The sequence below is a fragment of the Gadus macrocephalus genome, chromosome 16, assembly GCF_031168955.1.
Source record: "Gadus macrocephalus chromosome 16, ASM3116895v1".
Classification (NCBI taxonomy): domain Eukaryota; kingdom Metazoa; phylum Chordata; class Actinopteri; order Gadiformes; family Gadidae; genus Gadus; species Gadus macrocephalus.
The window spans coordinates 7,990,966-8,006,052 of record NC_082397.1 but is presented as its reverse complement, the minus strand read 5'-3'; the positions used below and the strand labels follow the sequence as shown (position 1 = coordinate 8,006,052).

Sequence of the window (15,087 nt, the reverse complement as noted above, 5' to 3'; positions counted from 1 at the left end):
TCCGCCATCGACACTCGCGCAGGTAAAAACACACACGCACGCGCACACACCGCAGCGACACTCGCCCAGGTAAGATGTTATGTTTTTAAATATAACGGCTCCGCCATCGACACACCCCCAGGTAAGAACACACACGCACACACGGCAGCGACACACTAGCCCAGGTAAGACGTTGTGTTTTTAAACATAACGGCTCCGCCGTCGACAAACTCTCCCAGGTAACACGTTCTGTCTATAGACTGTAGAAATTGCCATAAAATAAGGGAAGAGACAATTTCTCACCTCGTCAAGCAACGGCGGGTCATTCAATTTGTCATATAAAAACCGTTAAATTCAAACATCGCACCGACCGGCATATCAACACATAAGTCGCGTGATCTTAAAGAGACAGTGTCCCTATAACACAGAACGAAAACATGTCAATAACAAAGTATGGTGAATTATGTCTATAGAGTCCACCACAAGACTACACTTTGTTGCTCAAATGTAATATTTTCTCCTCCTTGAGCCTCCCGAAATGTCTTCACACTTTGTTCCACAAACTTAATACTACTCTCCTCCTTGAGCCTCCCCAAATGTCTTGCGATATTGATATCCCCCCCTCCCCCCTGCGGACTGTTTTAGTTGTTTTATTTTTCTTATGTTTTGTGTGTATGCTACGTGTGACTGTAGGCTACTGCTTCCTATCTTGGCCAGGACACTGGAAGAGCTGTTTAATCTCAATGATTTATTATTTTCAACTAACCAATAGTAGTTGCCTTACATTTTAAAGTGTCAATGCACTTTTCCGCAGTAAAAGCTATTTAATAATTGATTTGCATGCTTAGTATACTACACTTTCCGTTGAACAATTACCCCTGTTACCATTAATTGACTAATTTTATTTCAAATGCTCATTCACTAGCTGCTTTCAGACACACGTGTAAGTCCTGATATTCTCCTGATGGGCCGTATGTGTGAACAACATATCCTGAAACTCTCCTGAATAATACTACCCCTGAGGTACTATTTTTTCCATGGGAAATGTAAATTACATTATATGTGAATGAGGAGTGGGCGTGATGATGAGGCTTCTGCATGTCATTGAGTGGTCCCCTAAATGATAATCAGCCTGTTGCCTTTTGTTCGCTGAAGGGTTAAAAAATATTTAAATGCTGGCACTGCTTTTAAGAGTCATTTGTGGTTAATGAATGTTATACCCCTGCTGGGGTAACCACATTATTGCTATGGGTTTAATTACAACTAGAGGCGCGAAAACTCTAGTTAAAATAATAGCCGGGTTCTCTAAAAAGTAGGAGGTTCATTAAACACAACTCTGTGGGATGGACGGCTCAATCAGTTGGGATAATGTTTGGAATATTTGACTTAGAATAATAATTATTTTTGACAGAGCTGGAAAGATAGTGGTTATTCTTCAGATATTTTTGATCCTTACTAAAGACATCTGAACCAGGGATCAAGAGGGACAATCAGCAGTAAAGGTCCCTGTGTATCTTGCAGGCTACCCTCATTCTTCAGAGAGGAGTCTGTGCCGGACAGCGGCACTCCACTCCGAGTCAGTGTCCAAATAAGGTGGCCACTGAGGGGAAAACTGAAAGAGATAATAATGATTGAAGCTTGGTTAATTAGCTAGCATGATACATCTAGTAGATACATGTCATTAAGGAGCAGGCAGGGGTTTGATATCTTGTAGAAGGATGTCTACAGGTAGGCTGCGGACATTGGGGATGGAACCCAGAACCTCTCTGATGGGAATTTAAACCTCACCGCAGTCTCCCCCCCCCCACCCTGTTTTTTTGGTTTTCTTTCTGTCCTGGACCTTCCTGGTTCTTGCATGATTATAAAACCACAGTCCCGGAGAACTGCATGGGCAGAACATAAATGTACTGAACATGCATAGGCAGTATCAATTACAGTTGATGACAGAAGTACTATTCAAGGTAACAGGTAAGATACCAAAAGGTTAGCAATGAATATCGAGCTGTTTGAGGTGTTAACTGAAATGCATAATTTTTAATTAAAGGGAAAAAATCTTTGCAGGAAAATGTAATACTTTAACCATTAAAACCAAGAATAATGAAAATAAATGATACCCCGGGTCACTGGAATATGGAGTTGACGATGGAATCATTAGATATTCCGCCTGACTACATTTATCCTGCTTTTGTTTTTGGGACCCTTACATATGTAATGATTCTGTTTTGTAATATATTAGTGGTAACAACAATTGTCTTCACAAAGAGTTTGCATTCGCCTATGTTCATCTTGCTGTTAAACCTGCCTGTACTGGACATAATGGGAGCCACTGCTCTTTTCCCTCAGCTGTTACACAGTATAGTGTCAAAGGACCGCTCTATTTCCTACCCAGGGTGTTTTCTCCAGGCTCTGTTGATTCACATCTATGGTTCAGGGAACTTCTTATTCTTAACTGCGATGGCCTATGACCGTTATATTGCTATATGCTTGCCTCTTCGGTACCATTCTCTCATGACGTCCAATATTTTGATAAGAATCATCGTAGTTGTTTGGTTATTTGACATCTTTATTATGGCAGTGCTATTTGGTATATCTACACGGTTCAAATTTTGTATGAATAATATAGTAGATGTATTCTGCAACAATCCCTCTTTAGTGAAACTAATCTGTGAAGACAGTAGCGTAAATAATTATTATGGGTTATTCACTATCATATTAATTCAAGGTGGATCACTGATTTTGGTTATATACACATACATCCAGATCTTGTTGACTTGTGTGACGACGAAGCAGTCAGATGCTAGGGGGAAAGCTCTCCAAACATGTGGAACACATCTGATTGTTTTTATATTTTTGCAGATCAATTGTTGCATTGTTTTAATGTCTCATAGATTTGAGAGTGTGTCCCCATACTTGAGAAGAGCTCTAGGTGTATCAGGTATTGTATATCCCCCAGTGCTTAATCCACTTATTTATGGATTCAAAACCCAGGAACTCAGGCGAAATATAATCCGAATTTTAAGAAGATCATGTTTTGCCCATGTTAAGCACTAACTTTATATATTTGGGATCACACTGTATTACTGTATATCTACTTATTTACACACACTTGTACAGGTGTTACTATATTTGTCTTGGTTTAATATAATCCAATGATAGGATTGTTTCCATGGTAGTTTGAAACCACATAACAGTGTAATTCCTATTCTGACTATATTATAAGATTAACATTATTAATGTTTTTATGGTCAGATACTTTCAATGTATATGGCCCGTGTATATTGTATGCTGAAATGAATTATATGAGAAAAATCATATGATTAACATCTGCAAAAAGATTGTGTTGTAGCCGAAAAAAAACATATTTGCAAGAATGTTCTCCAATGCATACCTTATTTTAAATCATGCTTCAAACAATAATTTAAGAATGGTTGTACATATTATGTTAGTTGAATATTGGAGACATATGACAATTTCTTTAAGTAAGTGTAAAGTGTTTATACATTTTAATGGGATGTTGAATTATAAAATCACACATGCTCAACATATGGGACAAGAAGCTAGGCAATTTCTGTATAGTGATTTTTTTGCCTCAAATTAAAGCATCGTAAGTTATAGACTCTCGACTTACTGCCACTGCCTCAGATAGTGTCAGATAGTGCCTCCTATGGAACAAAGCACCCATACTGCTGGAAGTTATTGATGACCCTGGATTGTGATTTTGTTTCATGTAATTTCTCAGACAATGGCCTTAATGTAGACCAGCCCATTGTAGAAAACTGCCCCAAAGTTAGCTTGGTTCAAATCCCGCCAGCGGCAGCGCCAATGCCATCTCAGGCAGCTGAAGAAATCTCCCTGGGGATCCTCAGATCCTTCTACTCTTGAGCTTTGGAGAGCATCCTGAAAACCAACACCCCTGCCTGGTTTGGCAACAGTACTGCCCAGAGCAGGAGGGCTCTTCAGAGAGTTGTATGGCTGGCTGAACGCACTATGGGAACTACTCTCCCCCCTGCAGGAATAATATACCAGGAGGTGCAGAACCAGAGCTTTTAGGAGCATGAAGGATTTCCATCACCCCAATAGCGGACTGTTTCAGGTGCTGCGAAAAGGCAAACGCCTCCGCTGTTATGCAGCGAAAACAGAGATACTGAAACAGAGTTTCTTTCCCCAGGCCATCAGGACTGTAAACACTGACCTCAACAAGACCCCCAACAAAGTCACACATACTGTCCAACTCATGCAAACACGCAGGCACATAGATTTAACATAGGCTACCTCAATTTAACTCTTTTTATTCCTTTAACTGTACAGAGTACCACTATTTATAGTTTTTGGCACATCTTTTATTTTTAAACTGTTACAGATTTGTTATTATGGGGCCAATTGTTTTGAAGTGATTTTATTTCTTATTTTTTTATTCTATATTTCACTTTATTTTGCGTTTTGTTGCTATACGGCTCGGCACGGTTCGACTCTGCCAAGGATACAAACTTTTATTGCCTCTTCAGTTTTATATTATGGCCTACCCTACAATCTGATTGATAAGTTTTAGAGACATTTAATTAAATTAATAATTGGGTTGTTCAGACGGTCAGCGAATCACATAATGACATGATGCGTTTGACGTTCAATATTATTCCCCTTTTTTGCTTCCTAATCTCAATAGCTCACTGAGAGCTGATTTATTTCAGAATAGTCCTGTTTATGTATTGAAAAATGTTTAACAGATAGTTCCCTGAGTGACAAACAATGTCCTTTATATCAGGAAATTAATCTTATGGTGTGAAATATTCGCGATGGCCAGTCTTTAAACAAACAATCTATGTTTTCATCCATGCATTTACTATTGAGTAATTTAGCAGATGCTTTTATCCAAATCCACTTACAGTGAATTCAGATACATGTCATACACTGTAAAAAATAAAAAGTTGAGCAAACTCAAAATTGCAAGGCAACTTACTGCAATCAATTCTTGAGTTTTGAGCCCATCAAAAAGGTAATTTTCTTCTTTAGACAAACTTGAAAGTTAGAGTTATACCAACTAAGATTTTTATATTTTACAAACTCAAAAAAATAAGTCAGGGGTGTTAACTTAATATTTCAAATTAAGGTTAATATTATTTAAAAAAAAAAAAACATTTCAAAGAATGCAAAACGAGTTTTAAGTTCACTTTATTAAAATTAATAATTTGAAACTTCCATTTTACATTTCTGAATGCCAGACAGCAATATAACAAGCAACATGTAGCTAGTTTAGCAGCAGAGAATCGCTGTCTAAATGCAGCAAACCAAAGTGCAGAACAAGTTTGACATTATGGTCAAACTTGTTCTGCACGAGACGGGAGCCCAGGTTAAACGGTGACGCAACTCTCGTGCGTCATACACCGCACGATCCCGAGAGCTGCCTTTATTTAACACACACCCGCAACACACAGCGCACCGCACACACAACCAACGGACATGCAAGTCTCGGTAACAGTGGCAGCAACACTACGCACAATAAAAAACACACAAACAATAAAGACCCCAAACCCGTGTCAGTTTCATAATAGTTTCATCTGACTTCAGTTCAACCACCCTGTCTGTTGACTTTATTCCTTTAACTCTACAGAATACCACTATTTATAGTTTTTGGCACATTTTTTGTTTTTAAACTGTTACAAATTTGTTATTATGGGGCCAATTGTTTTAAAGTAATTTTATTTCTTATTTTTTTATTCTATATTTCACTTTATTTTAATATGTTGAATGTTGCAGAATCTCTGTAGGCGCTGTTTTTTTATTTCACTGCATTTATTGTATACAGTATGCATGTGACCAATTAAACTCTTAAATCTTGCAAAATCGTTTTCGTTTTGTCGCTATACTATACTGGCCCGGCTCGGCACGGTTCGACTCTGCCAAGGATACAAACTTTTATTGCCTCTTCAGTTTTATATTATGGCCTACCCTACAATCTGATTGATAAGTTTAAGAGACATTTAATTAAATTAATAATTGGGTTGTTCAGACGGTCAGCGAATAACATAATGACATGATGCGTTTGACGTTCAATATTATTCCCCTTTTTTGCTTCCTAATCTCAATAGCTCACTGAGAGCTGATTTATTTCAGAATAGTCCTGTTTATGTATTGAAAAATGTTTAACAGATAGTTCCCTGAGTGACAAACAATGTCCTTGACATCAGGAAATAAATCTTATAGTGTGAAATATTTCCGATGGCCAGTCTTCAAACAAAGTCTAATCTGAAAGAAATCTGTCCTATTTCAACAAGGTATGTTTTCATCCATGCATTTACTATTGAGTAATTTAACAGATGCTTTTATCCAAATCCACTTGCAGTGAATTCAGATACATGTCATAGGGCAAGGCAGGGGTTCACCATCTTGTAGAAGGATGTCTACTGGTAGGCTGCGGACATTAGGGATGGAACCCAGAACCTCTCTGATGGGAATTGAACCAATCTGACCATCTGTCGATTCAGTTTCATAACAGTTTCATCTGACTTCAGTTCAACCACCCTGTCTGTTGACTTTGTATGTCCCTCTTGGGTCTCCCTGGATTTGACATGATTATAAAATAACTGTCCTGGAGCACTGCATGGGCAGAACACAAATGTACTGAACATGCACGGTATCAATTACAGTTGATGACAGAAGTACTATCCAGTGTAACAGGTAAGATACCAACAGGTTATAAATGAATATCGAACTCCTTGAAGTATTGACTGAGATGCTTTATTTTTTATTAAAGGAATTTTTTTTCAGGAAAAAGCAATAATTTGACAACTAAAACAATACAATCATGAAAATAAATGATACCCCTGGTCACTGGACAATGGAGCTGACGATGGAATCATTAAATATACCGCCTGGCTTCATTTACCCTGCTTTTGTTTTTGGGACCCTTACATATCTAATGATTCTGTTTTGTAATATACTAGTGTTTACAACAATTATCCTCACAAAGAGTTTGCATTCGCCTATGTTCATCTTGCTGTTAAACCTGCCTGTACTGGACGTAATGGGAGCCACTGCTCTTCTCCCTCAGCTGTTACACAGTATATTGACAAATGACCGCTCTGTTTCCTACCCTGGGTGTTTTCTCCAGGCTCTGTTGCTTCACATCTATGCTTCAGGGAACTTCTTATTCTTAACTGCGATGGCCTATGACAGATATATTGCTATATGCTTGCCTCTTCGGTACCACTCTCTAATGACGTCCAATATTTTGATAAGAATCATCGTAGTTGTTTGGTTATTTGACATCTTTATTCTGGCAGTGCTGTTTGGTATATCTACACGGTTCAAATTTTGTATGAATAATATTGTGGATGTATTCTGCAACAATCCCTCTTTAGTGAAACTAGTCTGTGGAGACAGTAGCGCAAATAACTACTATGGGTTATTCACTATCATATTAATTCAAGGTGGATCACTGATCATAGTTACATACACATACATCCAAATCTTGGTGACCTGTTTGAAGACTAAGCAATCAGATGCGAGGGGGAAAGCGCTCCAAACATGTGGAACACATCTGATTGTTTTCTTATTATTAGAGATCAACGCTCTCATCACTATGTTGTCTCACAGATTTGAGAGTGTGTCCCCGCACCTTAGGAGGGCCATCGGTTTATCAATAATTTTATTTCCCCCAGTACTCAATCCACTTATATATGGGTTAAACACAAAAGAACTTCAGAAAAACATGATTAAAATCATTAAAAGAGCTAGGTTAACTTTTTTTATTTAATTTTAATATATCAAGTGAAGATTATGCATGGAAGGTGACTTAGCCTTTCTTCATAATTCTGGAAATATTTTAATTTAGTTTAGAAGTGATCAATAAATGATTGATTCGTATTCATGGTCTTTTATAATTTGACTTCCAGGATGCAAGCGTAAAAGTACATATAAATATCTTTTCTGGTATAGTTTATTTGCACAGGTGCAACAGGAGAACATACACAAACAACTTGTCTGATGCATTTTGTTATAGAATTTATAGCTCATGCAAATTTGCAAAAAACTTTCCAAATGTATTATTCATTAATTGTAATACAAATGTTAACTTGAACATATAGTATGACATTTTTGATTGATTTTGATTTGTTCATGTTTTTAGAATTAGGATTAAACAGATAATTAACATGTTGTTTTAAAGGCAATTTAAAGGCAAATATAAGCTGTTTAATGTTTGTTATAATTGTACTCATATAAATATGTATTTCATATTAAACGTTTTAACCTAAATAGAAGGATTTGGGAGTCTGTGTATGTCAGTTGTTTCGTTGTCATTGAGAACAGTATTGAATAAGTGAGTCTTAATCCCACTCTCCTGGGTGGCAGGGAGGCCGGTTTCTATTCAGCCATCAAGCAAATGAACCCAAAGACTTAAATATGTTTTTCTTCAAGTTAGGTTAAACAAGAACTACATAGATGTAAGGTTGCTGGATTTGATTCTGCCTGTGGATTTAAAAATGCAAATTCAAAGCATGTAATTCGTTATTATGGGAATTACTGGGGAGAAGGAAAAATAAAGCTACTAATCAAATAATAATTGAACTTGACGAGATGAGAGAAGACATCATTCTCCATCTCCTCTCCCTCTTCCTCTCCCGCTGTCAACCAAAGAGCGCTATCATCTGTACTGTCAATCATCTCGGCCCCATTCATTGTGATCTGCCCCCATTCAGTTTTAGTCTTCGGGTGTAGTTTTCTTCGGGTGATTTGATGTAACTAACTACTAACTCAAAATTTGATTTAATTTGGAGTTAGTATATTCAATTGCAGCAAAATCACCTATAATATAGGCTAGTGTTGGAGCACAATGTTGTTTTAGGGGTGAATTACCGACACAAGCCCTTTTATTTGTAAATGTTTTATTTTGCTTAATCTTTTAGTTTGAAATGTTAAATTTCAGTCCAGTGAAGTACTTGAAACACTTTATTTTTTTATATAATTGTGCTTCAAAGAAAGACAAGCATTTCTCTGCACCTTATTTTAAAATCATTGACATTATCTGAAAGTTATGGAGAGCGATAAAAAGGTGACCTTATGGCTTTAAAGGCAACGCAATAAAAAATAACAAACTACGACCTTACTGCCACTGCCTCAGAGTGTCACACATGAAACATGAAACAAAGCACCCATACTGCTGGAAGTTATTGATGACCCTGGATTGTGATTTTGTTTCATGCAATTTCTCAGACAATCCTGCAGGAAGTAGCCTTAATGTAGACCAGCCCATTATAGCCAACTGCCCCAAAGTTAGCTTGGTTCAAATCACACCAGCGGCAGCGGCGCCTATACCACCTCAGGCAGCTGAAGAAATTCAGAGTCTGCCTTGGGATCCTCAAATCCTTCTACTCTTGAGCTTTGGAGAGCATCCAGACAAGCTTGTCAGGAGGCTCTCCAAAGTTGGCTATAATGGGCTGATCTACATTCATTTTACCACTTGAGCAACATAGCAAAAATCTGATCATTCTTGTCATTGCGTGATGCTGAGACACTTATCCACTAATTTGTCTCTTCAAGACTTGATATTTGCAATGCCCTTTTTTCTGGTCTTCCAAAATGCGTAACCTGAGGCCTTCAGCTCGTGCAGAATGCTGCAGCAAGGATTGTGACAAAAAGTAAAAACATTGACCATATAACACCGGTATGGATTTCCTTACATTGGCTTCCAATAGTGGCCGTAACATATAAGGCACTAAATGGACTGCCACCATTGTACTTGTCTGAGCTTCTCCACTTATATCCACCTGCACTCCCAGAGGCGGAGTGGCCATCGGGACGATTGGGAGGTTTCCCGGTGGGCCGGTCGACTTAAGTGGGCCGCGGCAGAAATTCGGGCCTCTGGCAGCCCCTAGCGGCCGCCGTGCAGTAGGTCACGCGAACGAGCAATCGCGAAATGCACGAGATGTCCCTCAGGATCCCCTGGCCAGCGCCTCGTCAGGATTATTCCTCTGTCCTATTTCAACAAGCTATGTTTTCATCCATGTATTATATACATACAGGGAATTCAGATACATGTCATAGGGGCAGGCAGGGGTTCACCATCTTGTAGAAGGATGTCTACTGGTAGGCTGCGGACATTACCGTGGTAATGTTAGTTTTATATTGGACGTTGGATATTCGACACATTCGAAAAATCAATTTAGCACTGGCTTCGATGGACGAATTTGGTCGACTTAAGTGGGCCGCGGCAGAAATTCGGGCCTCTGGCAGCCCCTAGCGGCCGCCGTGCAGTAGGTCACGCGAACGAGCAATCGCGAAATGCACGAGATGTCCCTCAGGATCCCCTGGCCAGCGCCTCGTCAGGATTATTCCTCTGTCCTATTTCAACAAGCTATGTTTTCATCCATGTATTATATACATACAGGGAATTCAGATACATGTCATAGGGGCAGGCAGGGGTTCACCATCTTGTAGAAGGATGTCTACTGGTAGGCTGCGGACATTACCGTGGTAATGTTAGTTTTATATTGGACGTTGGATATTCGACACATTCGAAAAATCAATTTAGCACTGGCTTCGATGGACGAATTTGTGTCAAACCAACTTAGATGTGATAATACAAGGCCTACCTATGTAAAACAAAGCTTATTTCTTTTAAAAAAAAACACCATTTGATTTTATAAAAAAATTTAATGTTAAAAAAGGCTATAAATCTATTATGCGGCTTGACCTTTTGACCTACCCATATCAAAACATACCTGTGACCTATGCTATATAAGTTTGCGTGCAAAAAATGTAGGCAGGCTGTACTTTTTATACACACTAACTAATTTAATGAATAGGTCAAAAGGTCAAGCCGCATAATAGATTGATAGCATTTTCTGAGAGTAAAAAATATATATAAAATCAAAGGGTAGGTGTTTTGAGAAAATAAGCATTGTGTTATGTGTGGGGCAGTTAGCTGAGTTCACCAGATGTGTTTTGATATGGGTAGGTCAAAAGGTCAAGCCGCATAATAGATTTATAGCCTTTTTAACATTAAAAAAATAGTATAAAATCAAAAGGTGGGATTTTTAAAAAAAATAGGCTTTGTGTTATGTGTGGGGCAGTTAGCTGAGTTCACCAGATGTGTTTTGATATGGGTAGGTCAAAAGGTCAAGCCGCATAATAGATTTATAGCCTTTTTAACATTAAAAAAATAGTATAAAATCAAAAGGTGGGATATTTAAAAAAAAATAGGCTTTGTGTTATGTGTGGGGCAGTTAGCTGAGTTCACCAGATGTGTTTTGATATGGGTAGGTCAAAAGGTCAAGCCGCATAATAGATTTATAGCCTTTTTAACATTAAAAAAATAGTATAAAATCAAAAGGTGGGATTTTGGAAAAAATAAGCTTTGTGTTATGTGTGGGGCAGTTAGCTGAGTTCACCAGATGTGTTTTGATATGGGTAGGTCAAAAGGTCAAGCCGCATAATAGATTTAGAGCATTTTCTGAGTAAAAAATATATATAAAATCACAGGGTAGGTATTTTGAGAAAATAAGCTTTGTGTTATGTGTGGGGCAGTTAGCTGAGTTCACCAGATGTGTTTTCATATGGGTAGGTCAAAAGGTCAAGCCGCATAATAGATTTATAGCCTTTTTAACATTAAAAAAATAGTATAAAATCAAAAGGTGGGATTTTGGAAAAAATAAGCTTTGTGTTATGTGTGTGGCAGTTAGCCGAGTTCACCAGATGTGTTTTGATATGGGTAGGTCAAAAGGTCAAGCCGCATAATAGATTTATAGCCTTTTTTAACATTACATTTTTTTATAAAATCAAATTGTGTTTTTTTTAGAGCTGTCAAGCGATTAAAATATTTAATCGTGATTAATCGCATTAATGTCATAGTTAACTCATGATTAATCACGATTAATCGCAAATTCTTTTTCTATGCTAAATATCCCTTGATTTTTTTGTCCCATAATTCTTCTCATTTTAATTCTCTTATCAACATGGTGAAGTGCATCGGCTTGTCTTGTGCAAATGATTTTTTTATTGATAACAACATTGGCATATACTGATCAAAACAGGACGATACAAAAAAAGAGCCTATAGTGCAATTAAACGACTGCTTTGAACAAATGTAATTTGAACATAGCAGTCAGGCTACTGCTTCTTTGTTTTGAGCCAAAGAAAAAAAAAAAGAAAAAAAGTATTTTTTATTTTTTTGTAAATAAAATATTTGCGTTAATCGCGCGATAATTTTTTTAACGCCGTTAAAATTGGTTTGTGTTAACGCCGTTAATAACGCGTTTAACTGACAGCTCTAGTTTTTTTTTTAAAGAAATAAGCTTTGTTTTACATAGGTATGCCTTGTATTAACACATCTAAGTTGGTTTGACACAAATTCGTCCATCGAAGCCAGTGCTAAATAGATTTTTCGAATGTGTCGAATATCCAACGTCCAATATAAAATTAACTTTACCACGGTGCGGACATTAGGGATGGAACCCAGAACTTATCTGATGGGAATTGAACCAATCTGACCATCTGTCGATTCAGTTTCATAACAGTTTCATCTGACTTCAGTTCAACCACCCTGTCTGTTGACTTTGTATGTCCCTCTTGGGTCTCCCTGGATTTTACATGATTATAAAATAACTGTCCTGGAGCACTGCATGGGCAGAACACAAATGTACTGAACATGCACGGTATCAATTACAGTTGATGACAGAAGTACTATCCAGTGTAACAGGTAAGATACCAACGGGTTATAAATGAATATCGAACTCCTTGAAGTAATGACTGAGATGCTTTATTTTTTATTAAAGGAAACATTTTTCAGGAAAAAGCAATAATTTGACAACTAAAACAATACAATCATGAAAATAAATGATACCCCTGGTCACTGGACAATGGAACTGACGATGGAATCATTAAATATACCGCCTGGCTTCATTTACCCTGCTTTTGTTTTTGGGACCCTTACATATGTAATGATTCTGTTTTGTAATATACTAGTGTTTACAACAATTATCCTCACAAAGAGTTTGCATTCGCCTATGTTCATCTTGCTGTTAAACCTGCCTGTACTGGACGTAATGGGAGCCACTGCTCTTTTCCCTCAGCTGTTACACAGTATAGTGTCAAATGACCGCTCTATTTCCTACCCAGGGTGTTTTCTCCAGGCTCTGTTGATTCACATCTATGCTTCAGGGAACTTCTTATTCTTAACTGCGATGGCCTACGACAGATATATTGCTATATGCTTGCCTCTTAGGTACCACTCTCTCATGACGTCCAATATTTTGATAAGAATCATCGTGGGCGTTTGGTTATTTGACATCTTTATGCTGGCAGTGCTGTTTGGTATATCTACACGTTTCAAATTTTGCACGAATAATATTGTGGATGTTCTATGCAACAATCCCTCTTTAGTGAAACTAGCCTGTGGAGACAGTAGTGTAAATAACTATTATGGGTTATTCACCATCATATTAGTCCAAGGTGGATCACTGTTATTGGTGATATTCACATACATCCAGATCTTTGTGACCTGTGTGAAGAATAAGCAATCAGGTGCGAGAGGGAAAGCTCTCCAAACATGTGGAACACATCTGATTGTTTTCTTATTATTAGAGATCAACTCTCTCATCGTGTTGCTGTCTCACAGATTTGAGAGCGTGTCCCCGCACCTTAGGAGGGCCATCGGTTTATCAATAATTGTATTTCCCCCAGTACTCAATCCACTTATATATGGGTTAAACACAAAAGAAATTCAGAAAAACATGATTAAAATCATTAAAAGAGTTAACTTAAAAACAACGAACTTAACGTGTTACAATTCCAATTTGACTTCTAGGATGCAAACGTAAAAGTACATGCAAACATCTTTTCTGGTATGGTTCATTCGCATAGGTACAACAGGAGACACATACACATACAATTTGTCTGATGCATTTCATTATAGTATTTATAGCTCATGCAAATTTGCAAAAAACTTTCCAAATGTATTATTCATTAATTGTAATACGAATGTTAACTCGAATATATAGCATGATATTTTTGATTGATTTTGATTTGTTCATGTTTTTAGAATTAGGATTAAACAGATAATGAACATGTTTTAAAGGCAGTTTAAAGGCAAATACTCTGTTTAATGTTTGTTATAATTGTCCTAATATAAATATGTATTTCATATTAAACGTTTTAACCTAAATAGAAGGATTTGGGAGTCTGTGTATGTCAGTTGTTTCTTTGTCATTGAGAACAGTATTGAATAAGTGAGTCTTAATCCCGCTCTCCTGGGTGGCAGGGAGGCCGGTTTCTATTCAGCCATCAAGCAAATTAACCCAAAGACTTAAATATGTTTTTCTTCAATATAGATGTTAGGTTACTAGATTTGATTCTGCCTGTGTATTTAAAAATGCAAATTCAAAGCATGTAATTTTTTTTAATGGGAATTACTTGGGAGAAGGAAAAATAAAGTTACAAATCAAGTAGTAATTTAACTTGATGAGATGAGAGAAGGTATCATTAGTCTTTTTTGATAAAAAAAATACACTTCTTCAGTTGAGCTCATTATTTCGAGACAGTAATAGTTGTAGGTAAAACAGAGTAACAACTGTAGGGAACTATCCATAGTGGGCTAAGCCAACTATCCAATGTGAAGTATTCTTGCTGTGTTGTTGAGTACCATAAAGTATCAAGTAAGTAAGTAAGTAAGCATTGTCTGTTGTTGAAGGTATGTATGTCTGAATAAGATTAGTCATGTTCACCTAATCAGAAATTGTGGAACCAGGGGAAACCGGTGATGGCTCTTGTGACTCTCTTCGTAAATTAATTAAGAGAGTTAACGTTAATGTATTGTGGCGATCAGCCAGGGAAGAACCAAAAGTGAGGCCAGCGATATCAGGGTACTACAACTCCCGTGCCTCATACACTGCATGGCTATGGTTGTTGCATTTATTTTCACACAGCCACAGTACAAGGGAATATCACACCATATACCCCATGGACATAAGTGCCTCGATGTAGATGTTGCTGTAGCCGACCCCACTAGTCATCGAGGTGCCACCCCCCCAGGGGGGCTATTATAGTCCAATAGCCCGCACCGTTCCATGTACCCATGAGGCAACCCCGGCACACTGGCCTGGCACACGGCTGTGA

At 37.6% G+C, this 15,087-nt stretch overlaps 3 protein-coding genes across 3 annotated transcripts; all 3 read left to right on the top strand.

The window, feature by feature from the left end:
• The first annotated feature begins 2,076 nt into the window (after nucleotides 1–2,076).
• LOC132475012 (olfactory receptor 56A4-like) lies at nucleotides 2,077–3,030 on the top strand. The gene has a single exon (XM_060075968.1). The coding sequence runs from the start codon at nucleotides 2,077–2,079 to the stop codon at nucleotides 3,028–3,030; it is 954 nt and encodes a 317-aa protein (XP_059931951.1).
• A 3,751-nt stretch (nucleotides 3,031–6,781) lies between these two features.
• On the top strand, nucleotides 6,782–7,732 carry LOC132475010 (olfactory receptor 56A4-like). The gene has a single exon (XM_060075967.1). It carries the CDS (start codon nucleotides 6,782–6,784, stop codon nucleotides 7,730–7,732), a length of 951 nt encoding a protein of 316 aa, XP_059931950.1.
• A 5,068-nt stretch (nucleotides 7,733–12,800) lies between these two features.
• Nucleotides 12,801–15,087, top strand: LOC132475009 (olfactory receptor 56A4-like). Its single transcript, XM_060075966.1, has 2 exons — nucleotides 12,801–13,727; nucleotides 14,968–15,087. The coding sequence occupies exons 1-2, from the start codon at nucleotides 12,801–12,803 to the stop codon at nucleotides 15,085–15,087; spliced, it is 1,047 nt and encodes a 348-aa protein (XP_059931949.1).